General features: G+C 37.2%; 1 protein-coding gene across 4 annotated transcripts in view; it reads right to left on the bottom strand.

Annotated features, from left to right (window-relative positions):
* SCFD2 (sec1 family domain containing 2) overlaps positions 1-24,226 on the bottom strand; it is a 434,949-nt gene that overhangs the window by 219,436 nt on the left and 191,287 nt on the right. For 3 of the 4 annotated variants that reach the window (XM_072748999.1, XM_026016506.2, XM_026016505.2), the window contains exon 5: positions 13,419-13,668. In XM_072748999.1, coding sequence (XP_072605100.1) covers positions 13,419-13,668 — 250 coding nt within the window. Of the gene's footprint in view, positions 1-10,690; positions 12,528-13,418; positions 13,669-24,226 lie in introns of those variants that run through there. The other variant, XM_026016507.2, reaches the window with a different exon arrangement.

Genomic DNA, 24,226 nt, shown 5'->3' with positions numbered 1-24,226 from the left:
AAGTCTGATTAAAATAGTGGAGGAAAAACCTTAAAGTAAAGGTATTAAAATATAAAATCAAGTTTAAGAATGTTAGCCTGAAATCAGATGGCATAATGATTGCGTGGCTAGACACACGGAGAAGGCCATGGCCAATATGTGCCTGGGGTAAGGGAGCATCTTTGGAGAGATGTAAACAGCATCTTAAAGACAACAGAGATGGGCTGCAGGGAGTAGCCAGCTCCCATAGGAGCTGAAGTTGAGTCAGTGACTCCAGTGCCCCCCTCCTGAGATGAGAGTGGTAAACCCAAAAGGAGAAAATGGTATTGAGGAGAACCTGATTTAGAAGAAGGGAAGAGAGCATTCAGATTCAGATAAAAATAAAAAGCATATAAAGTTAGAACCATAGAATGGTAGAGAAAGAAGAGAACTTAGATTCACCTAATAAGGCTCTCATTTTATGAGGAGGATCCTGAGTTCAAAGCAAATAAGTGACTTACTTTCAGGTTACATACCTATGGGCATATTTAGGAGTAAAAATTAGGTCCCCTCCTTACTATGCTCTTTTCTTCTTCTCTTTCTTTTCTTTTCTTTTCTTTTTTTCTTTTTTTTTTTTTTTTACCTTTTGACCTCCTTCACCCATTTCTCCCTCGTCCTATTCATCTGTCAATGGATAACTCGTCTGCTCATTTTTTAACCTGATTTTTTTTCCTATTGAGTTGTATGATTTCCTGATATATCTTGGATATTAGCCCCTTGTCATATACATGACTTGAAATATTTTCTCCCATTCAATAAGTCATCTTTTCATTTTGTTGATAATTTCTTTTGCTGGGCAGAAGCTTTTCAGTATGATGTAGTCCTACTTATTTATTGATTTATTTATTTTTGCTTTTGTTGCATTTGGTGTCAGATTTAAAAAATCATCACTAAGATCTATGTCAAGAAGTTTCTGCCTAGGTTTTCTTCTAGGATTTTTATGGTTTCAGGTCTAACATTCAAATTTTTAAATCTATTTTTAGTTAATTTTTGTGTATGGCATATAATAGTGGTCAAGTTTCATTCTTTTGCATGTGGCTGTCCAGTTTTCCCAACACCATTTATTAAAGTGTCCTTTACCCAGTATATATTCTTTACCCAGTGTATGTTCTTGGCTCCTCTGTTGTAAATTAATTGACCATATATGCATAGGTATATTTCTGGGCTCTTTATGCTCTTCCAGTGACCCATGTGTCTGTTTTTATGTCAATACAATACTGTTTTAATTACTAAAGCTTGTAATATAGTTTGATATAAGAAAGCATGATACTTCTAGCTTTGTTCTTTCTCTAGATTGCTTTGGCTATTCTGGTTTTATTGTGTTTCTGTGCATATTTTAGGATTATTTATTCTATTTCTTTGAAAAATGGCTTTGGCGTTCTATTAGACATTGCACTGAATTTGTAGACTGTGGTAGTATGGACAATATTAACAATATTGATTCTCCCAAGCAATAAGCACAGCATCTTTCCATGTATTTGTGTCTTCTTCAATCTTTCATTAATGTCTTATAGTTTACAATATATGTCTTTCATCTCCTTGAATTTATTCCTACATATTTTATTTTTTGATGCAATTGTAAATGAGAATATTTTCTTACATTCTCTGATAGTTTGTTATTATTGTATAGAAACATAACAAATTTTTGTGTGTTGATTTGGTATCCTGAAACTTTATTGATTAGTTCTAACATTTTTTGATGGAGTCTTTTAGGATTTTCCATATATAATATGTTATCTGTGACAGCTTTACTTCTTCCTTTCTAATTTGGATGCCTTTTTCTTTTCTTTTCTTTCTTTCTTGTGTGTGTGTGTGTGCGTGTGTGTGCACGCGCGTGTGTGCGCCTATTTGTTCTGGCTAGGACTTCCAATATTATGTTTAATGAAAGTGGTGAAAGTAGGTATCCTTGTCTTCTTCTTGATCTTAGAGGAAACCTTTCAGCTTTTCACTACTGAGTATAATGTTAGTTGTAGACTTGTCATATATGGCCTTCATTAAGTTGAGATACATTCCCTCTCCACCCACTTCATTTAGAATTTTTATCATAAATGGGAGTTGAATTTTGTCAAATACTTTTTCTCCATCTATGGAGATGATCATAACAATTTTTATCCTTCATTTTTGTTAATATGGTATATCATCTTGAGTATGTGAAGATGTTGAACCACCCTTGCATTCCTGGAATAAATCCACTTGAGAATGGTATGCAATCCTTTTAATGTATTGTGAATTCAGTTTGCTAACATTCTGTTGAGAATTTTTATATCTAAGTTTATTGGGGATATTGGCCTTTAATTTTCTTTTCTTGTAGTGGCCTTGTCTGCTTTTGGTATCAGGGTGCCTTGAAAAATTAGTTTTGAAGAGTTCCCTCCTCTTCTGTTTTTTGGAAGAGTTTGAGAAGGATTGGCATTAATTCCAAATGCTTGGTAGAAATCAACAGTGAAGCTGTTTGCTCCTGGACTTTTGTTTCGGGGGAGATTTTTGACTACTGATTCAATCTCCTTACTAATAATTGGTCTGTCCCAATTTTCTACTTCATCATGATTCAGTCTTGGTAAACTGTATGTTTCTAGGAATTTATACATTTCTTCTAGGTTCTCCAAATTCTGGCATATAGTTGTTCATAGCAGTCTTTTGCATTCCTTTGTATTTTATAGTATTGGTTGTAACATCTCCTTTATAATTTCTGATTTTTTTTTAAGATTTTATTTATTTATTCATGAGAGACAGAGAGAGACAGAGACAGAGACATAGGCAGAGGGAGAAGCAGGTCCCATGCAGGGAGCCTGATGTGGGACTTGATCCCGGGACTCCAGGATCATGCCCTGAGCCAAAGGCAGGTGCTCAACCGCTGAGACACCCAGGTGTCCCTCATTTCTGATTTTACTTGAGTTCTCTCTTTTTTTTTTTTTCTTGGTGAGTCCAGCTAAAGGCTTGTCAAAGGCTTGTTTATCTTTTCAAAGAACCAGCTCTTTTCTAATGTCTTTTTAATCTCTGTTTTTACTCTATTCTTTGTAATTTCTCTTGTTCAACTAATTTTGGACTTCATTCTTCTTCTTCTTTTTTTTTTAAAAAAAGATTTTATTTACTTATTCATGAAAGACACAGAGGCATAGGTGGAAGGACTTGATCCCAGGACTCTGGGATCATTACCTGAGCCACAGGCAGATGCTCAACCACTGAGCCACCCAAGTGTCCCTGTTCTTCTTTTTCTAGCTCCTTAAGGTGTGAAATTAGGTTGTTTGAGGCTTTTCTTATTTCATAATTATTTCACAATGAACTTCCCCCTTAGAACTGTTTTTGCTGTATCCCCCAAATTTTGATATATTATTTTCATTTGTCTCTATTTTTTTTTAATTTCTCCTATGGGTTTTTGTTTTTAATTTCTCCCTTGATTTCTTCATTGACTCACTAGTTATTCAGTAGCATGTTATTTAATCTCTACATATTTGTGATTTTTTTTTTAGTACTCTGTCATTGATTTCATACCTTGTTTCATGCCATTGTGATTAGAAAAGATCCTTGATATGATTTTGATCCTCTTAAATTTATTAATACTTGTTTTGTGGCTTAACATGTGATCTACCTTGAAAAGTGTTCCATATGCACTTGAGAATAATGTGTATTCTGTTGCTTTTGGATGGAATGCTCTGTATATTTCAGTTAAGTCCATCTGTTCTAAAGTGTTACTTAATGCTGATATTATTGATATTCTGTCTGGATAATCTATTGATGTAAGTAGAGTATTAAAATTCCCTACTACTGTTTTGATGTTTACTTCTCCCTATTTAGATCTGTTAATATTTGCTTTATTTAGGAGCATCTATGTCAGGTACATAAATATTTACAAATGTTAAATCCTCTTGTTGGACTGACCTATTTATCATTATCTAAGTCCATCTTTGTGTCTTTAAAGTTTGTTCTAAAGTCTATTTTGTTTGATATAAATAGAGTTATTCCAGCTGTCTTTCAGCTACCATTTGCATGGAATATCTTTTTCCATTGCTTTCATTTCCAGTCTGTGCATGTCCTTACATCTAAAGTGAGTCTCTTATAGGCAGCCTACAGATGGGTCTTTTTTTTTTTTTTTTTAATCCATTCAGCTACTCTATGTCTTTTAACTGGAGAATTTAGTTCATTTGCATTTAAAGTACTAATTCATAGGTATTACTTATTGCCATTTTTTTGTTCATTGTTTGTTGACTATTTTTGGAGCTCCTTTTTGTTCCTTTCATCTTCTCTTGGTATCTTCCTTTGTTTAGTGAATTTCTTCAAAGGTATGTTTATATTCCTTTCTCTTCATCTTCTATGTATTTACTATAGGATTTGCTTTGTGGTTACCATGAGACTTACATACAACAGTCTACTTGATAACAACTTAAGTTTGATCCTATTCTAAAACTCAACATTTTTACTTTCTTCCCTCTCCATTTCATGTTTTTAATGTCATATTTAACATTTTTATCTTGAATATCCATTAATCACTATGATCGTACTTATTTTTACTATTTTTGTCTTTTAACCTTCATACTAGCTTTATGATATGGGCATATTTAGGAGTAAAAATTAGCACCCCCCCCCCACTGTTGTACTCTCTTCACCTACATCACCCCATCTCTCCTATTTCATCCATAGCTATATGTTCAAGAAAACTATTCTTGTACTCCATGCACTCTACTTTTTCTTTTCATGATTGAGAAATTTATACGACATGTAATGTGTAAGTAATAAGAATCAGCAATAATTAATCTACATCTGTCATATTAACAATTAATATTGACATCATGTGCAGACACAAAAATTAGTGATATGCACAGTATGTCTTATACAGTTGTGCATATATAAATACTAACGCAAATAGTGTCTTATTTAAGGATGATTATTTTTATCATGTGACATGAAAAAATTAAGTACTTGAGAAAGTAATTTGTAGTGAACCTTTAATATGCTAGCAAAACTACTTAACTAGCTAGCTACCTTAATAGGCAGATCTAAATATCTTTCTACACAGCCTGTGATATATTTTAAATATGAAATAAATATTTTAAACTTCACTTGATATAGCTGTTTTGTAATATGTGGTGTGGTTAACTATTTTAATATGTTGGACAGTAAAACTAAATGTAACAGTTCCAACATTTCTCATGGGAGAGATTTAGGGCAGACATATGTTCTTCATCAGAGTTTCCAGCAGAAATCTTAGAAATCAAGAGGAAAAATAGACCTTATTATACCAAACTGTGTTGCAAACCATAATGGAAAACAACAGTCGTAAAGTTGTTTTTTGTTTTGTTTTGTTCTGGCAGCCCTGAAGCCAAAAAAAAAAAAAAAAAAAAAAAAAAAAAAAAAAAAAAAATTCTGAAACGCTAGAATTGAAGGTGTACTCCTTAATAAAAAGTCCAATATTGGAATGCCACAATAACTGAAAATCCATAAATTAGAAGCAAGAAATGAGGTAGGATCCTTTCTAAAATAAATTTTATCCTACTTCCTGAACTCCTCCAGCTGAGTGGGTGGATTCTGTAATCATGGTTTTGTACACTGTCACCTATTGCAATGAGCTAAAGTTTTCATTCAAGTGTGGGTAACATGAAGGTTGGTAACAAGCTTTTAGGATCACTCTTCCAGTTACCACAGCAACAGCCTTGTCATTGCCAAACTAGGAGGGATACTTAAGGTCTAAGGAACAACTTCTCCAGGGAAAGAGTTTTAAAATTTTGAAAACTGTTTTTCAATTGGAATAGTGCCCTCAGGAGCAATAATCTGCAGATTTGCACAGTCTGAAATTTGATTAATTACTGAGGCAAACCTGTGAGATGAGGAAAGAATGCAGGGTAATACAGTAAAGAAGCATAAAAAAAGAATTTCTTATTGGATCCTCATCTTTTACAATTTTCTGTTTGGAAGTACTTCATATTTTACTAAGAAGACCAACTTTCTACAAGGCTGGGAAAAGTACTTGGCCAACCACGAAAAATGCTTTGTTTGAAAGACGTATCTCTACTAACATAATAAAGCATCTATGCCTTGTGGTAACAGAGATGAAAGTTTTTATAATAAAGTGGCAGACACAAATAGCAATAATAATTTTATATGGTCTGTGTTTACCTGAGCTTTTCAAAAGAGGAAAGCTGACATAAATCATTGCAACTAGATTTTTACTATTGGTTGTAGAATGTGGCTTTGTTTCTCTATGGATAAGGGCCCAAAAATGCTTTCCATTCACAAAGTGGACCTGAAAGTACCATGAGGTACCTACCACAACCCACTGAAAAACAAATTCTCAACTGCCTCCTCATTCAAAAGGGATGAAGAGACTCTCCTCTATTAGGTTTCCTGTAGGGGATGTAAGGGAACTAGTCAAGAGCTCACTAGACTATATCCTCCTAGTGTCCTTAAGAACAATGCTTTCCAAACTGGACCTGCCTTTCCTCATTTGTTTTATGTGATTGATCCTAAAAAGGGTCTTGGAACATAAGAAGGGATAGAGGAAAAAAAAACAAACAAAAAAACCTTAGGAAACAAGATCTCTTGAAGTGAAACACTAACAAAGTTGAAGAGAATGTAAAAAATCATGGTCACCCCCCCCCCCAAAAAAAATCATGGTCTGCCATGAAGATAATTTATGAATTTTACCCAAATCAATGTGAACTTCTGATTATTCCAGTTAGAGGAACAGGAATCCTGCCAGTATTTTATGCAAAAGTCCTGTGAATTATGTGGTAAAGGAAGCACAACCATACATTTAGCAAGAAAAATACCATCTTCACAGGAGAACTTATGTAACATTTCTCCCACAAAACCTGCTCTTCATACTGTATTAAAAAATAATATTCCTGGTTTCTTGAGAGATTGGAGTGTCAGATTCGTGATCTCCTGGCAACAGTCAGAGGATCCCCAGCTTGACATCGTCCCTCCCATTCCCTATCACCCTCTATACTAAGACTAAATATCCTTTGCTAATTGTCATCACATTTTCAACGTTGTTTTTCTATAACTGAACCACTTTACTTATATTACGTGCTGAACCCCATAAGCACTTGAGTTTGAGACTCCTATTGTAACACATGGTTTCAAACATACTTAAAGTCTGAGGATGCTATATAAACACGCTTTTGGTATTTCTTAATTGAAAGATACTAGGAAAAATATTTTATAACTTCAGAAATATCTTTAAATGAATTTACAATTTATAAATCATAATGGTATCTATAGAGACTTGCATATTTATATGTGAAGAGTAATACTTAGTTTATAGATGATACATAAAGCACACATGGAGCTGTGAACCTTTTGCTCTAAATCCTATATTTTCCTAGGGATGCATGAGCCAAAAAGTTGGGAATCACTAGCCAGGTAAAAAGAACTCTGGCCTGTTAATTAGGAAACACAGACTCCAGTCCTATCCACGAACTGGCTGTTGGTTGGTGATTTGAGGCAAGTCAATCAGCATTTCAGGACCTTGATTTTCTCATGTGCGAAGTGAATAGACTGGATAACTGTTGATAGCCTTTCTAACCATAAAGCATAATAACGTATACCTTATGATGCCTTACACTTATAAAAACCTTGGAAACTATGGGACCTACCAAAAGTGTACTTGGGTTTTGCCTAAAGACAAAAGGTTTATTAGGAAAGGAATCACCATGGAAAAACTGGTAACATAGTGTGACAACTACAACTCTACTGTTTCCAAATTTGGATACCATGTTAGACTCTTTGTCCCAAACCATTTTTGAAACATTAGCAGTAAGTTATGTGAATAAATTATCTCAAACAGGGGTGCCTGGGTGGCTCAGCGGTTGAGCGTCAGCCTTAGGCTCAGGGCGTGATCTCGCGGTCCTGGAATAGAGTCCCACATTGGGCTCCTCGCATGGAGCCTGTTTCTCCCTCTGCCTCTCTGTGTCTCTCATAAATAAATAAATAAAATCTTTTTAAAAAATTATCTCAGAACACAGCACTATATATATATTTCATTTGAGTTTGGGGCATATTTTTTAGACATGTAAGCTATGGGCTCAGACTCACATGTTTGTCTCAGATCAAAGGAGATACTGGGTATGAAAGTGCTTTAAACACTGTCATATTATTCAGAAATATCAGATACTATAATAATGATGTTATTAACTATTATTTTTCCAATGCTTCATGGCAACAAAATACCAATGATGATAAAAATAATGATAATGATGTAGAGAACAAACACTGACAGCACATGCACCAGGGTCTGCACCAAGCACACTGAAGATTTTATCTCATGAGTTTGGTACTATCATTACTATCCCTACTTGACTTATGAGGAAACGAGAATCAGCGAAGTTAAATGACTTACTCAAGATCACACAACTACTAAGATCCAGAGTCAGAACTAAAACCCAGATACACAATTCCTAATCCTGTGCTTAGAGCTTTTACATTCCACCACCACTATCCCTAGGAGTTCTATGCCTCAAGAGCCTAGAGTAACAGCAAGTGTGGAGACATGACCAATAAATATTGATAGATTGAAAATATTTGTGATGTAAGACCAGTGATACTAGCACATAATAGCACATTATTTCAGCATATCCTATAAAAGAAACTTCAATATTATAACTGTAAAATTAAAGTACCTTGGGCATCACTCCACCTCACAGTATACTATCTTGCCTTAGAACTCTCCCTATCAGGGATGCCTAAAACGATAATTATATCAAGTTTAACACAAGTTTGTTTTTTGGTTCTTGTTTTTTTTACCTACTATTCATTCTCATCTTCAGTCTTCTAACAGAACCTTGACTTTGTTCATGATAAATATATGCCCAGTTAAAAATACTTAAATTCTCTAGGAGCCAGAGGTGGTCATGAAACTCACTTGAAGCCAACAATTAAAGTAGGACAGGAGAAATGTTATTGTTTTCCTAATACAAAAAAGGGTAGACTCTGTTAGTATATGCCTTTTACTTTCAACTTTCTTTCTTTATTGCGTGAAGCATGGACATAATAAGTCAAGGAGGGGTGCCCACCTCATGACCATAGTGACAAAACCATAAGGAAGGAAGGAAGGAAGGAAGGAAGGAAGGAAGGAAGGAAGGAAGGAAGGAATGGAGGGAGGGAGGGAAGGAAGGGGGGAGGGAGGGAGAGAGAGAGGGAGGCAGGCAGGCAGGCAGGCATCGGAAAGAACATGAGTTTTGCTGCCTGTCTCTGAACTTCCTGCTGAGAAAAAAATAAATTCCTGTTTGTTAAATTAATTTGGTAAATTTCCCACTACCTATATCTAGGTGTAACCCTTATACAATGATACAATAAGTGATAATCCCAAATTATCAACAGGAAGAAGAATAAGAGTGTAATAAATATAAATATAGTTTCCATGGTATTAGCATGCCTCTATCTTGAAGTACAGATTTTTTTTAGATACTTTGAATCACTCATTCCCTAGCTTTACACTAAACACTAAACTCAACAGATCTAGTCCCTATTGACCTTTCTTTAAAGATATAAAAATCCAGAGACATAAATCAATGAGTAATATAAAAGCTGTTTACCAAAAATAAACTTTTCCAAAATACTTTTGGGTGTCAAAACTACATGCAAGTTTTGTTCTCCTTGTTTTCTGGTTCCAGAACCTTCTGACCAACACACCCTCGAGTTCTGATTTGCTCCTAATAGGTTACACATGTGCCAAGTTGTTTCACGTCAGTTTACAGGTTAGGTAGGTAGCACTTGGAGTGGGCAAAGCCCCAGGGCTGGTTGCTTCTGACCAGAAAGTTCTGTCCAGTTACCTGAGCATACTATGCAAATGTACTCATTATCTATGGGTGTAACGATGTGAATAAAGCTGGGAAGCACTGCCCGACATGACAGCTAGATGCTATCAAAAGAACAACAGCCATAGAAGAAGATTTACAGTGTGTATGGATTGGAACTTAGCTCACACAGATAATATCATCTTATTTTCAGGAAAGTCATTGAGTGGTCATCAATACGGCACTTATGTTTACTATCAACGTTTAAAGGTGGATGATATGAAGACTGACAAACTCTGCTAGGAAATGACAGAGCCAGGACTTTTGCATCAAGAATTTCTACATCTAAGCTTTATGCTTTATCTGATACACACCCCCTTGTATCATGAGATTCCAAGTTTACACAAATTTTTAAAATTAGAATTTTTTTCATTCTCTGAAGAAAGTTCAAATGGCTTTCCTTGGTTTTCTCTTGTGACTGCTATGCAAACACTAACGTATATGGAAACTGATACTCTCTTTGAACTTAGCAAGACTGAGAAAGCACAGTCAATGACATTTTCAGGTCATACCAATTCTCTTTTTACAACTTCCCTGACACCCAGAGAACCAGCACTTGTTATTTTGTATAAGTAGAAAAGAGAGTTTTTTTGCCCACCGTTCTCTGTAAAATTAGCTATCAAAAGGAAAATAGTATGCTGCTGTTGACCATGCTTAAGTTCTGGTTTGTTTTGCCAATTACAATTGCTCACTGTCCTTTCCATAAAAGGGAAGAATAGGGAGAAATGAAAGAAATCGCCAAAAGTAAATTATATATTCAACAAATAAAAACGAAGTAAGAATTTTAAACACAGGGCAATTATTGTCAAGAGATATTATTGAAATAAAAAGAATTTTAAAAGAATTTTGCTACACCTATTTTGGAAAGCCAGACAACCAATAGATTACAGTGACGAGAAATAATATTTTAATTTCTTAATAGCAATGCAGAAACAAAGAGAATACATGCACAAAAACAGGAAAGTATGAGGAAACATAAGTAGCTACTATAGACAGAGTAAAAAGAACAGGTGATATCTACAATATTACCCAAGTATTAATATTATTTACTGTTTGTAAAATATGAACATAACGGAATGGCTGAGCATGCACGGCATACAACAAACAGTAAGTGTAAGCACGTGTTAAGTCACAAAATATAATAAATGCAATCGTTATGGAAGTGAGCTGATGGTAGGTTTTAAAGATCTGGGCTCCAGGACCAGAACGCCTGGGTTCAAATTCTGATCCTTTTTACTTTTGGGTGATGATCACATGCTTGAATATTCAGTACAGGAAAAGTATTATCTCCTTGGTTCTATGAACATTTAGATTAGTAAAAGTATAATAAAGAGTGGAATTCTACTGATTAACTGCTTGTTTTCAATAATACTTTTAAACCAAATTTCATCCACCCCAAGGTGTGTACAAGGAATGAAACAAATTCTGCCACTCAGGAACAGGTGAGCCACGACCAGAAACTGGAATCACATCAACCCAACACTGTGCACAAGTTCATGGTAAAGCCAGGCTAACCTAGTTTCACAATGGGCCAGGCACTGGGAAGGTGATTCAATTCTTCCAGGATATGATGGACTATCCCCCCTTGTCCTACAAGATCAAGTCACTGCTACCCCAACACCATCCTAGTGCTCTCTGTCCTGAGATGTAAACAGTTGTGTCAGCAACTCACTAGAAACACAAATCCTACTTATTGAGACATTTGACTTTCCAACATACTTAACAGGGGTATGTCTATGGCCAAATAAGAGTCTATCTTCAGAAATAAAGTCCTTTTGGTGTCCATAGAGTTGGATCAACCATGTATTCCACTGGTAGGTTCACTTACATCAAATTTAAGTAGCATATCATGTCCACCCTGTTTAAACTATACATCCAAAGTTAATCTTGGTAGGAATGTATACTTTATATTACAAAATAATAATAAGATGCCTCTCAAGTTTTTAAATATACTAAGCTTTCCAAAAATTCTCATTTTTTTAAGCTTCGTTTGCTAAACTTACTAATTTTCCTGATATAAGCATGAGTGTACGGAAGTGTTGTTAAATGTGAAATCACATCTAAAAGCAAGAGAATGCAATATCCTAAGCAATTGCAAACAGAGAAAGTAATAAAGAGTGAAATGCTAGGTCAATAAACACCTTGAGCTAGTATTAAATGAAGACTCTTCCAGCATGACTTCAATTCCCGAAATAATACAGTAACATCATAGCGTTACAGAAAAGCCATCCAAAGAACCTCGGCTAAAACAAATCATCTTTGTTGTCTGTTTCTGAAATTATGCATTTTAAGAATAATTCTAATTAAATTCTCCCAGCATTCGAATCTACTTTGAATCAAATTACTGTTCGAAGCACTGCATAAACTATATTAAACTTTTTGAAGTCAATATCCACTTATAGCCGAACAAACACACATAATCACATATAGTGCTGTAACCTAATGAAATGGGAGCAAATTCCACAAGTTTTCCTTCAGCAGGTTTTTAGTTGGCAAATAGGTTCTAGATGAAGCAAGGAAATGCTTCATTTTCATGGAAACTTCATTTGGTTTCCATCTCATCAGGGTTTCATTTTCCATAAGCAAACACAGGAAAGGTCAGCCGTGGGCATGAAGGCCAGCACATAGGCATGGGGCACTTAGGTGGCCAGCCACGCAGCCTCTGTCTCAGTGATCCAGACACTCCCTTCAGGGAGGCACAGCAGGACACAGGAGGAGATGCTGGAAAATATGGAACGTGCCTCAGTGGAGCCTTCCTGAATGCCAAGGTCTATACAAACCTACACACACACACATGCATTCATGAATGAATCGGAGCTAGGTAATGTCTTCAGAGTATTTAAATTTTGCATGTAAGCTCTAACAATTTCTCATTCTTAAACAGATCTGGGCTCAATCCATATTAACGGAAATAAATTTTGCCCAAAATATAAACAATAAGGAGTTCAATAAGAAAAACACAAATGAATGTCTCTGTGAGTTACACCACAGTTCTTACTAAAAGTAAAAATGGTTAGATTTTATGATATTTAACTAGATGCTTTTCCCAAATCAGTACTGCCTACTTTACTGGCATGTTTGGATATTATTTGGGATACCACACTTAATTCAGATTCAAAATGAAATACGAAGTAAAAAATATGAGAGTATTCTTGGAAATTGCAATTTTCAATCTTATGACATAGCATAACATTAATCTTAGGGAACAGCTTTGTGTGTGTGTGTGTGTGTGTGTGTGTGTGTGTGTGTGTGTGTGTTTTAAGTTTGAATGAAAATCTCAAAGAAAATATGTCAACAAAAGCCCTTTGAATAGGTTGTACATTTTATTTGTTCTTAAAGATATTACACCCTGTGAGACTTTTGCTATTTTAACAAGGCTCTAAAAATAGGATCTTCGACGAGCAACTAGAAGGCAATTTCACTACAACTGGGGGGAAAAAAACCTACAAAGAAAACCTCTAATCCTAAAGGCTGTCTAGCATTCATCAGGCCTCATAAAATTCCAAACAACTCCAAAGAAGATGGTTACATCCTCTTCCTAAAATGCCTTTACTTTTAAACCTTTTCAGTATCAGTGATGTTTACGTCCTGTATTTTTTATTAAACACCCACCTGTGATTTTTTGTAGCAAAGGTGACAACTCAGATTCTTCACAAAAGACCCGAGCCAATGCTTCCTTCACTTTTTCATCAGCTTCTCCCAGATCTTTGTCCACTGTGAACTCTCCACTGACAGAGTAAACATATATCAGGAGGATCAACAGCTCTTCAGGGCTGTAGTCATCCTTGGTCCTCTGGTTCAAAGGCTTAATCATGGGCAGCAGCTGATTTAACACAACAGACATTGTCGACTCCCCAATGCTCTGAAATTAAAGGTGGTAATAGGAAAATAGGTCATTCTTGTACAAAGATGTGATTAATGTCCTGCACCAGTCCAAAGATAGCTTGCAAACAAGTTTGTGATGTTCACCGACTAGACTGCTTTTTATTTGTCTGTTTCTTGTCCTGGAGAGAATGCTGCAAGAAATTTGGCAGTAGGATGACTGGTGTGATCTAGTTTATAACACAACTAATGAAGCTGTAGACACTTTTACATTCTCTTACATATTGCTGAAATTAATAAGAGCCCACTAGTTTAGTAAGTGTGAAGTACTTCAGATACCAGAGGTTTTAAATTTTAAAAATGTATTTTTAAGCAATATGATTTAAAAATGACATATTTAAAGTGATATGACATAAAAACATGTCAGCATCTATATATCCAAACAAATGCTGACATTCTTTTGGAGGAATTCCCTACAATTTCACAGTATATTCTTTTTCATATTCTCCATTTTGGCAAATATCAGAATAGATTTTATTTTAAAAATCAAGTTTGTTTTAATTTTAATTTATTTTTAAAATTTTTAAATTTCAATTCCAATACAGTTAACAAACAGTGTTAGTTTCAGGAGTACAAAGCAGTAATTCAAGAATTTTATACATTACTCAGTGCTTATCATGAAAAATGCACTCCTTAATCTCCACCACCTATTTCACCCACATCCCCTCAGGAAACATCAGTTTGTTCTCTATAGTTAGACTCTGGTTTTTCGGTTTTCTTTTTTTTTTTTTTTTCCTGTGTTTTGTTTCTTAAAGTCCACATCTGAATAGAATCATATGGTATTTGTCTTTCTCTGACTGACTCACTTTGCTTAGCATAAAAATACTCTCTAGTTCCATCCATGTCATTGCAAATGGTAAAATTTCATTCTTTTTTATGGCTGAGTAATATTCTGTTGTATATATACATGACTTCTTTATCCATTCATCTTTTGAGGAACACTTGGGCTGCTTCCATAATTTGGCTATTGTAAATAATGCTGCAATAAATATAAGGGTGCATATATCCTTTCAAATTAGTGCTTTTGTATTGTTTGGGTAAATATCCAATAGTGTGATTACTGGATCATAGTTTTTTTTGTTATAACAATGAACAATCATTTTCTGCTAACCCTGGTGAACAGACTAAGGGATCAAACTAGGCAATATCACGTAGGGCTCAAGATATCTTTGGGTGAATCTGAAGGTAATTTACTTTAAAACTTAAAAAGGGGGGCTCCTGGGTGGCTCAGTGGTTGAGCGTCGGCCTTTGGCTCAGGTGGTGATCCCAGGGTCCTGGGATTGAGTCCCACATTGGGCTCCCTGCATGGAGCCTGCTTCTCCCTCTGCCTGTGTCTCTCATGAATAAATAAATAAAATCTTTTTAAAAAACAACTTAAAAAAATGTTTCCTTTTAGTTCTTCCACTAATTTCAAAATTCCTTGCATGTGATAAGAGCATTGCATTTCTGGAGTAACTGTATAACGTCTAAGTAACTATACCATGTCTCATACAAATTCTGAGATTTTTGGTGAATAAATTCTCATTTTAAATATGTATCTTAGGGATCCCTGGGTGGCGCAGTGGTTTGGTGCTTGCCTTTGGCCCAGGGCGTGATCCTGGAGACCCGGGATCGAAACCCACATCGGGCTCCCGGTGCATGGAGCCTGCTTCTCCCTCTGCCTATGTCTCTGCCTCTCTCTCTCTCTCTCTCTGTGACTATCATAAATAAATAAAAATTTAAAAATAAATAAATAAATAAATAAATAAATAAATAAATAAATAAGTATCTATCTTAGGGGATCCCTGGGTGGCTCAGCGGTTAAGTGCCTGCCTTCGGCCCAGGGCATGATTCTGGAATTCTGGGATCAAGTCCCGTGTCAGGCTCCCTGCCTGGAGCCTGCTTCTCCCTCTGCCTGTGTCTCTGCACCTCTCTCTCTCTCTCTCTCTGTGTGTGTGTGTGTCTCTCATGAGTGAATAAATAAAATCTTTAAGGGATCCCTGGGTGGCGCAGCGGTTTGGCGCCTGCCTTTGGCCCAGGGCGCGATCCTGGAGACCCGGGATCGAATCCCACATCAGGCTCCCGGTGCATGGAGCCTGCTTCTCCCTCTGCCTGTGTCTCTGCCTCTCTCTCTCTCTGTGACTATCATAAATAAATAAAAATTAAAAAAAAAAATAAAATCTTTAAAAATAAAAAATAAGTATGCATTTTATTTCACTTATAAGATAAAATAATCCTATAAAATAAAACTCAACTATTTGTATTTATATTAAAATCAGGGACCAAATGATTATAACTGCAACTTTCATGTCATTCATTTAGAAGGGTTCATTGAGTACCTACTATGATCCAGGTACTATACTGGGTCTAGGGATACAGCAGTGAACAAAACAAATCCCTTGCTCTCAAAGAGCTTACATTCTAGTTGGGTGAAGCAGATAATTAAAAAGCTAAAGAAGCAAAATATATAATATAGTAGATGGTGATAAGGGCTATGGAGAGGAATAAAGCAGGAAACGAGGAAGATGAGACTGTAGGGTGTGGGTATGTTTATGTGTATGAAAATACACTATTTTAAAGAGGAAAGGCAAAGTTAAGAAGGGAGTGTTGGAATTAAAAAAAAAAAAGGCCTATAGAAATGCTCTTTGAATGAAGTTGATGGCAAGCAGCTGGATGTGATTCTGTATTGGGATGACTACCCCAAAACGAACTTTTCTAGTCAAGTCATTTCCACACCTGGAAAAATTTGGATATATCATCTCAAGGTTAAGGTTCACAATTATATTATTTAGTACATGAAAAACAGCTGTTACCATTTATTTCCACTAAAAGTCTTGGATGTTCACAATGCACCAAACAAAAACAAAATGATAAGTCTCTGGAATGAATAGGTACAGATGGAAAAGAACAGGAAGATTTTACTGTTACATGGTGACAAGACACGATTTACCAAGTGTAAACACACCCACTTCTCAAAGGAAATGGCTGAAACGTTTGAAGTCATCCTAGGACTGTCCTACCGCCTCAGGAGTCTCTGGAGAAAAACATTTAAGTATTCTTTGTTTTACAAGCTGCCAAGAGCAATTTAAAATAAAGGAGCTGTGTGGTTGGCCTGTTAGAAGTGAGGCCGTGGGGGCTGCAGCTCTCATTTTTCCTTTTTACCCTATCACCAACATTTTGGATAACATTAAGCAGATTCCTTCATTGCTTTATATCCCATTTCTAAAAACCAGGTATGTACATCAAGTATCCTATAGGAGCCCTATGATTGATTCTCTTCCTAGACCAAAAGGATTTTTTAAACTTTTTTTTTTTAATTTTATTTATTTATGATAGTCACACAGAGAGAAAGAGAGAGAGGCAGAGACACAGGCAGAGGGAGAAGCAGGCTCCATGCACCGAGAGCCCGACGTGGGATTCGATCCCGGGTCTCCAGGATCGCGCCCTGGGCCAAAGGCAGGCGCTAAACCGCTGCGCCACCCAGGGATCCCCCAAAAGGATTTTTTAAAAGATAGTCACAAAAAGTAAAATATGATAGAATGATCATCATAATCATTTGAAAAGATTCGTCCACTAACATCTGGCCATCATATTCAAGTAAGCATCATATTCAAGTTGTTGATCTAATATTTTTCCTGGAGAACAAACTCCCTCATTAGTGACCCTCTAGCAGACCTCTGTCAGCTAGGTAATAGCTCTGCACATTTATAAAATTTGTAATTTTATAAAATTAATTCTAATTTATATAATGTATAAATTTATTTATAAAATTACATTCTAATCTGCTTAAAGCATTCCCAAAAGCTAATTATTGAGTTGAATACAAAGCCAAGAATACTGATAAGTCTTAAATAGGCATGAGATGTTGTGGAAATAAAGACTCCATTTCAAATGCCCAGATTCCAAACTTGTCTGTACCACTAACTAGCTCCTTAACTTCATAGGATTCCAGTAAACTTCTCAGGATCTCTTCGTCTCTAAAATGACATGATCTGACCAGAAGATGGCCATTACCATTGGTGACTGTAGCAGTGAATCACATTTCATTGTTGGCTACACAGAAAAATATAAATGCTCAGAAAAGAAAAGTTTTACTGCAGAAACAAATGTAAATATGGAAATATCATAGGTATTTGTATGACATGGGCTGATATACATACATCTATTTCCTAGTTCTGCCACCGAGAGGATCTTGAAGTAATGACACCCTGGTAGCAATGAGCACACCCAGTAGTCAGATCTTGGTTTCTAATGTCATTTGCAAATAAAAGGAATCAGGGATTCTCAGAGAAATGGCCAATTCTAGGAATGAGACAGGGGAAACATAAGAAGAAATTGGAAGATCTTGTTGTGATGGAAAGTAAGTCAGTCCTTAAAAAACAAAAGGATGGGTAATGTCAACAGGACACAGGAAACAACTGGAAGGCCTTCCAGTGGGCAAAGCTGAAACAATTTGCATAAGAAAATAAAATAGTAACGGATTATAACCCCAAGACAAACAAATGTGCTTCGCCCCATACTGATATAAATAAGTGATTGAATGAATGAATGGATAAATAAATAAATGTAGGAGAAGAGATAAATGTTCCTTTCAGAAGAATTCCAAATAACTTACATAAATATTGTCCACTAATGGAGGTAGAGTTTAATGCCCCCACTTCTTGAGTGTGAGCTGCACATAATGACTTGCTTCTAAAAAACTGTGTATGGAAAAAGGAGGGAGGAGAATTTTATCTTAGAATATCAACATTAACATCACCAGTGATAAGTCAAATGATATCATGCATCCTTGATATGAGGTGATGAGAATGGCACTTCACTTTTGTGGTATGTTTCTCCCAATCCCATATTCCCACAACAAAAATAACAGATATATCCTAATGAAGGAACATTCTACAAAATGCCTAACTAGTACTCCTTGAAACTGTCAAGTCATAAAAAATAAGGGAAGACTAAAAAAGTAGCACACGCCAGATGTGACTAATGACAAAATGTAATGGGATCCTGGGACAGAGGAAGAGCATGAGGGGCAGGGGAGGGGAATAGTGAAATCAGAATAAAGTCTGGAGTCTATAGTTAATAGTGAACCAATATTGGCTTCTTCATTTTGACAAATGTATGACAGTATTGTAAGATTTTAACAATAAGGTGAGAGATATACGGAACTCCCTGTACTATCTTGACAACTTTTCTATACATCTAAAAATAATCTAGACTAAAATATTTATTGGCAAGATGGGGAGGGGAGGAGAGAGGAAGCAAAGTTGAGGGAAGGGAAGATAAGAAGAGACAAATCCAGGTACTTTGGGATCTCCTGTCGGACTGAAAATTCCAGGAAAGACTGTTCCAGCTGATAGCATCAGAACTCCTCACAAATGGAGCCATCAGCCAAGTTAAGGGACCAACTGGAAGCAATGAACTTCCGGGCAACAGCAAAGGGAGGCTGGGGGATCGTCTGGCAAGGATGAACAGGAGGGAATCCTACACACTTTGGCTTAAAAAGCCAACTAGACACCCCCCCCTAGTACTCTCCACAAAAGCATGACTCCAGACTGGATGTATTTCCATTTTCCAACACTCTACTCTTAGAATGAAGCCTCAATGAGAAGAAGGAAACGACCTAGATTGAAACCTTTTTAAGGCTGAAAGAATCTGGGAAGGATATATAATGAGGCTACAGGAGTAAAATTATCTGCCTGGGAACTGGCTGTAGCCCTTAATAAGTTGTGTGAACTCGGGCAACTTAACTTCTCCACGACTCAGTTTCGTCACCTGTAAAGTGGACAAAATACCACAAATGTCTGTGTATTAAGTAACCCCTCAGGTACTCATTTTCATATTGGGGCAATTACTCAAACTACTTCGTGGTTTATAAGACAGGAGTCCCCACAATGGGGCAGTCTTTGTAAGGACCCAAATGTAAAAGAACTCCCTGTTTCCTGAGGGTTGATTTTGGGGAAAACACTTTACCTTACATTTGAGGCCAGACAACATAAGGTTGCTCTCGAGAGCTAATAACAGAAGTAAATCACAAAGCACAGTGCCTGGTGCACAGCCTCCAATAAATATTAAATGCCTGCCACCACTACTGCCTACTACCCCCTGGACTCCCTGCTTAGCCGGTAGGAGAGATTAAGAGGAGCGGTGGGGATCGAGAGACCTTCTAGGAATAAGAAGCTCATAGTCTCAAAGGAGGGAGGAGCAGCCTGCGAGTGGTGGATGTGACACCGCATCTGGGAACTTAACTGCAAAGTTAGTCAAAGGTTAAAGGCAATATAAACATTATTAAACACTGCCATGAAAAAAGCACACACAGAGCAAACCACAACCAAAGCAAAAAAAAAAAAAAAAAGACTTCTTTATAAAGTACCAGGGATTAAGTTTCTCATTCATTTTGATATAAACGGGCCAACCAGTAGGAGGTGGAAAACCAGAGCTGTGTCTACAGTGACAGAAACTTTTTTTTTTTTAATTCTGCAGTCTGGAGCTCATGTTATTTTTGAATAAGTCCCCAGTAACTCCATACAAAAGGCTCTCTGTAAAATGCATGTTGTCTTTAGAAAAGCCCTTTTTTTTTTTTTTTTTTGGCTGAATTAAAGCACCTCGGTGAAGTCAGAGTCGGGCTCTATGCTGGCTACGTCTGCGGGCCTGAGGGGCCAACAGGCCATCTTCCTGGTGGCTGCCCAGCAAGGCAGGGCTCGTTCCGCACCTGCTCCTCTGAGGGGTCGCCTGCAGGCCCTCAGTGAAACTCGAAGCCACTCTACCGGGCTGCTGGAGAACCCATCTCTGCAGCTCCTCCAAGGTTCAGCTCAGTCTCTGCTCACAGGCTTATGGAGTGCTGCCAGCGAGGGGAGGGAGTGTCGAAGGCTCTTTGGCCCCAAAACCTCACTTGCCTTCCTCGTCATCCTTTAAATTCCCAGGATTAAGGCCACTCTGCTTCTTTGGGGGAAATTCTATATATGCCCTCAGGCAAAATGCAAAAATGCACCAACGTACCTTGGTATATGTGGGGCTAATTCACTGATGCACTCCTGAATTCTTCAACAAATGTTTACTGGGTACATACTAAGGGCCAGGCACCAGGCTACACTCTGGGCATACAAAGAACAAGGCAAGACACAAGACTCCAGGAGCTTACAGGTGAGCAGGGGTAACAGTAGGGGAGATGCAGTAAGTCCTTTAGATGTTTTTGTCCCCTGTGGAAACACACCAGAGGGACACCAAGTCCTGGAAGAGATGGTAATTCAACTGAGTCTTACACCATCGACTATCATCTCAGGGAGGAGCAAAGTTCTGGGAAACGACCAATAGGATAAGAACCTTTTTTCATTCCTTCAGCAACTATTTAACATACACTTACTAAGAGTGTTTGGTAGGTAATGACCCTTGAAAAAGGCCCACACTCTAACCCCCAGAATATGAATATGTTATAAGCAAATACGGCAGACTTTGCCAATGTGATTGTGGTTACAGATCTTGTGACGGAGATTATCCTGCATGACCTGGTGGGCCCAGTCTACTCACAAGAATCCCTAACGTAGAGACCCTGTCCTGGTTATGGTCAGAGAGAAGCGCAATGCTGCCAGCTTTGAAGGTGGAGGAAGGGGGCCACAAGCCAAGGAACACAGGGGTGTCTAGACCAGAAAATGGGAGAAGATACATGCTCCCCTAGAGCCTCCAAAAAGGAATGCAGCACTGCCAACATCTCGATTTTTTAAAAATGATTTTGCTTATTTATTTATTTGAGAGAGAGAGAGAGACAGCGAGAGCGTGTGCTCGCACAAGCAGTGGGAGGGGCAGAAGAAGAGAAGCAGGCTCCCCACCGAGCAGGGACCCCCAACATGGGGCTCCATCCCAGGACCCCAGGATCATGCCTGAACCGAAAGCAGACATTTAACTGACTGAACCGCCCAGGTGCCCTCTCAACACCTCAATTTTTGTCTAGTGAGACGGGTGTTGGACTTCTGACCTACAGAGTGTAAGATGGTACATTTATGCTGTTTTAAGCTTCTAGATTTGTTTTGCTTCACTACAAAAGCAATAGGAAATGAATACAAGTGGTTTTGTGAGGGAGGGCATGACAAGCTCCGCATCAGGACCCAGAGCCCAAAGAACCTGGTACATGGCAAGGCCCCATCAATACTTGCCAAAGGACTAATTAAGCAAACAGAGCAAGCATGAATAGGTACCTCGGCGGTACTCATCCCATCTGTCCCAAAGGGACAGTGCTGGGGAGTGCCTTCAGGGGTATCGCAAAAAGGGAGAGCAGAGAGACACACCAAATTTAAAATTTGCTACTTAACAATTTTTTTTCTAGAATTAGTCCAAAACCATGCAGTATCATATAAGCTAATATTCACCAAGCTCCGAATAATCATTAAGACAGTGGTTTTCAAGATGTGGTCTATAGACCCAAGATCCCGGTGGTCTTTTCAGGATGTCAAAACTATTTTTTTAATGCTACTAGAACATTCTTTGCCTTTTTCACATTACTGTGTTGACATTCTCACTAATAGCACAAAAATAACGGTAGGTAGATTGCTGGTGTCTTAACTGAACAAAGAGAATGGCTCCAAACTATGCTAGCAGTCACTGTACTCTTTACCATTATACTATGTATCCACAGATGGAATTTCTTAAAAGCCTAATTCACGTAAGAATGCCATTGATGAACCAGTAAAAATTATTAATCTTACAAAACCTCAAGCCTTAAATGAATGTCTCTTTAATATGTTGTGTAACAAAGTAGGAACTATGCATAAAGCATTTCTCCGCTATCCTAAAGCACAATGGTTAACTCAAAGAAAAACATCTATGCAATTATTTGGGTTGTGAACTGAACTAATTATTTCTGTCATGTAAAACCATTGTTACTTGAAAGAATGACAGAGAAATTGCTATTATTAAGACTCAGATATTTGGCAAACATTTTCTCAAAAATGAACAAAGTAATCTTGTTCCTTCAAGAAAAACAACTGACATATTTATTGCCAATGATAAAATTCTGGCTTTTAAACAAAAATTCAAATTTTGGAAAACTTATGTCGGCCACTGGCAGATTCTCTGTACTTAAACATTTTTCTGATGAGATCAATGGTGACATTAAAAATGTGATTATTTTCAATTGCATAATGAATTGTGTCAACATTTGGAAGATCTATATAACTCAGTGAGCCAATATTGCAAATGACCAAGATATGATGTAAGAAATCAAGAATAGACGGAAGATCTATCCAAAATACATGGTAGACCAGTGGATTTTAATGTAAAAGAGCACAAAAAGCTCAGTGATATGGTTTCAGATTCCACATTACAATTTACCCTTAAGAAATCACTGTTTGTTTGTATCAAAATATCCCTCCCTTTTCCAACTATGTATCTGCACGAGGCTGGATTTTCTTCATAACCTTCAACCAAAACAACATATGGCAGCGTACTGAGTGAGGAGGCAAATATGAAGATCCAGCTGTTTTCTGCTCAGTGAGACATTAAAGAGATTTGCAAAAATACAAACCAATGCCATTCTTGCTTACTCTTTTTTGTTTTGGAAATATAGTTATTTTTCATAAAAATATTTACGTTAGCATGTAACAGGTTACTTTTAAAGGAATTAGAAATAAATTAGAATTTTCTCAGTTTTAATTTCTAATATGGTAAATACCAATGATCACCAACTTAAAAAGAAAGCTCATCATTTTCTACTCTCTTTTCCCCTCCTTGTGGCTAAAACGCAGATAAAGTAGTGGCAGGATTGCTTCAACTGTGTTCTTTGGGAGGAAAGCAGAGCAGTGTGCTTCTTTAAATCAGAGCTTCTAAAAATGTAATGTGCCTGTGGATTACCTGTTGAGCACAGATGCTGATTCGCTAGGTTTGGGATAGGGCCCGAAGATTCTGTACGTCCTACAAGTTCTCAGGTGATACCAAGGCTGCTGGTCCGTGGACCACATTTGAGTGGCATCTGGACAGGATCACCTAACAACTTCCAGACAGCTGTGTGTATAGGAAATGAAATATCCTGGTGGAGTCACTGTAATCCTAGATTCCTTCAGTTTCTCACCTTAATCTGGATACTAATATAACTCATAAATCTGTATCTCCAACCAAATCTCTTTTCTCTGTTCCCTACCCATAAAGTCAACTGTCTGTTGGACTTTTCCACTTATATATCTCATCTACACATTTTTTAAAAAGATTTATTTGTTTATTTTAAAGAGGCAGTACACCGATGCGAGGGGCAGAGGTAGAGTAGAGAGGGTTTTTTTTTTTAATTTTTATTTATTTATGATAGTCACAGAGAGAGAGAGAGAGAGAGAGAGAGAGAGGCAGAGACACAGGCAGAGGGAGAAGCAGGCTCCATGCACCGGGAGCCCGACGTGGGACTCGATCCCGGGTCTCCAGGATCGCGCCCTGGGCCAAAGGCAGGTGCCAAACTGCTGCGCCACCCAGGGATCCCCAGAGCAGAGAGTCTTAAGCAGACTCCTCGCTGATTGTGGAGCCTGACTCGGCTCGATCTCATGACTCCAAGATCACAACCCAAGTGAAAAATCAAGAGACAGATG

This window comes from Vulpes vulpes, chromosome 2 (assembly GCF_048418805.1).
Source record: "Vulpes vulpes isolate BD-2025 chromosome 2, VulVul3, whole genome shotgun sequence".
NCBI lineage: Eukaryota > Metazoa > Chordata > Mammalia > Carnivora > Canidae > Vulpes > Vulpes vulpes.
Note: the sequence above shows the minus strand (reverse complement) of the source record. Positions and strands in the feature narration are given on the sequence as shown.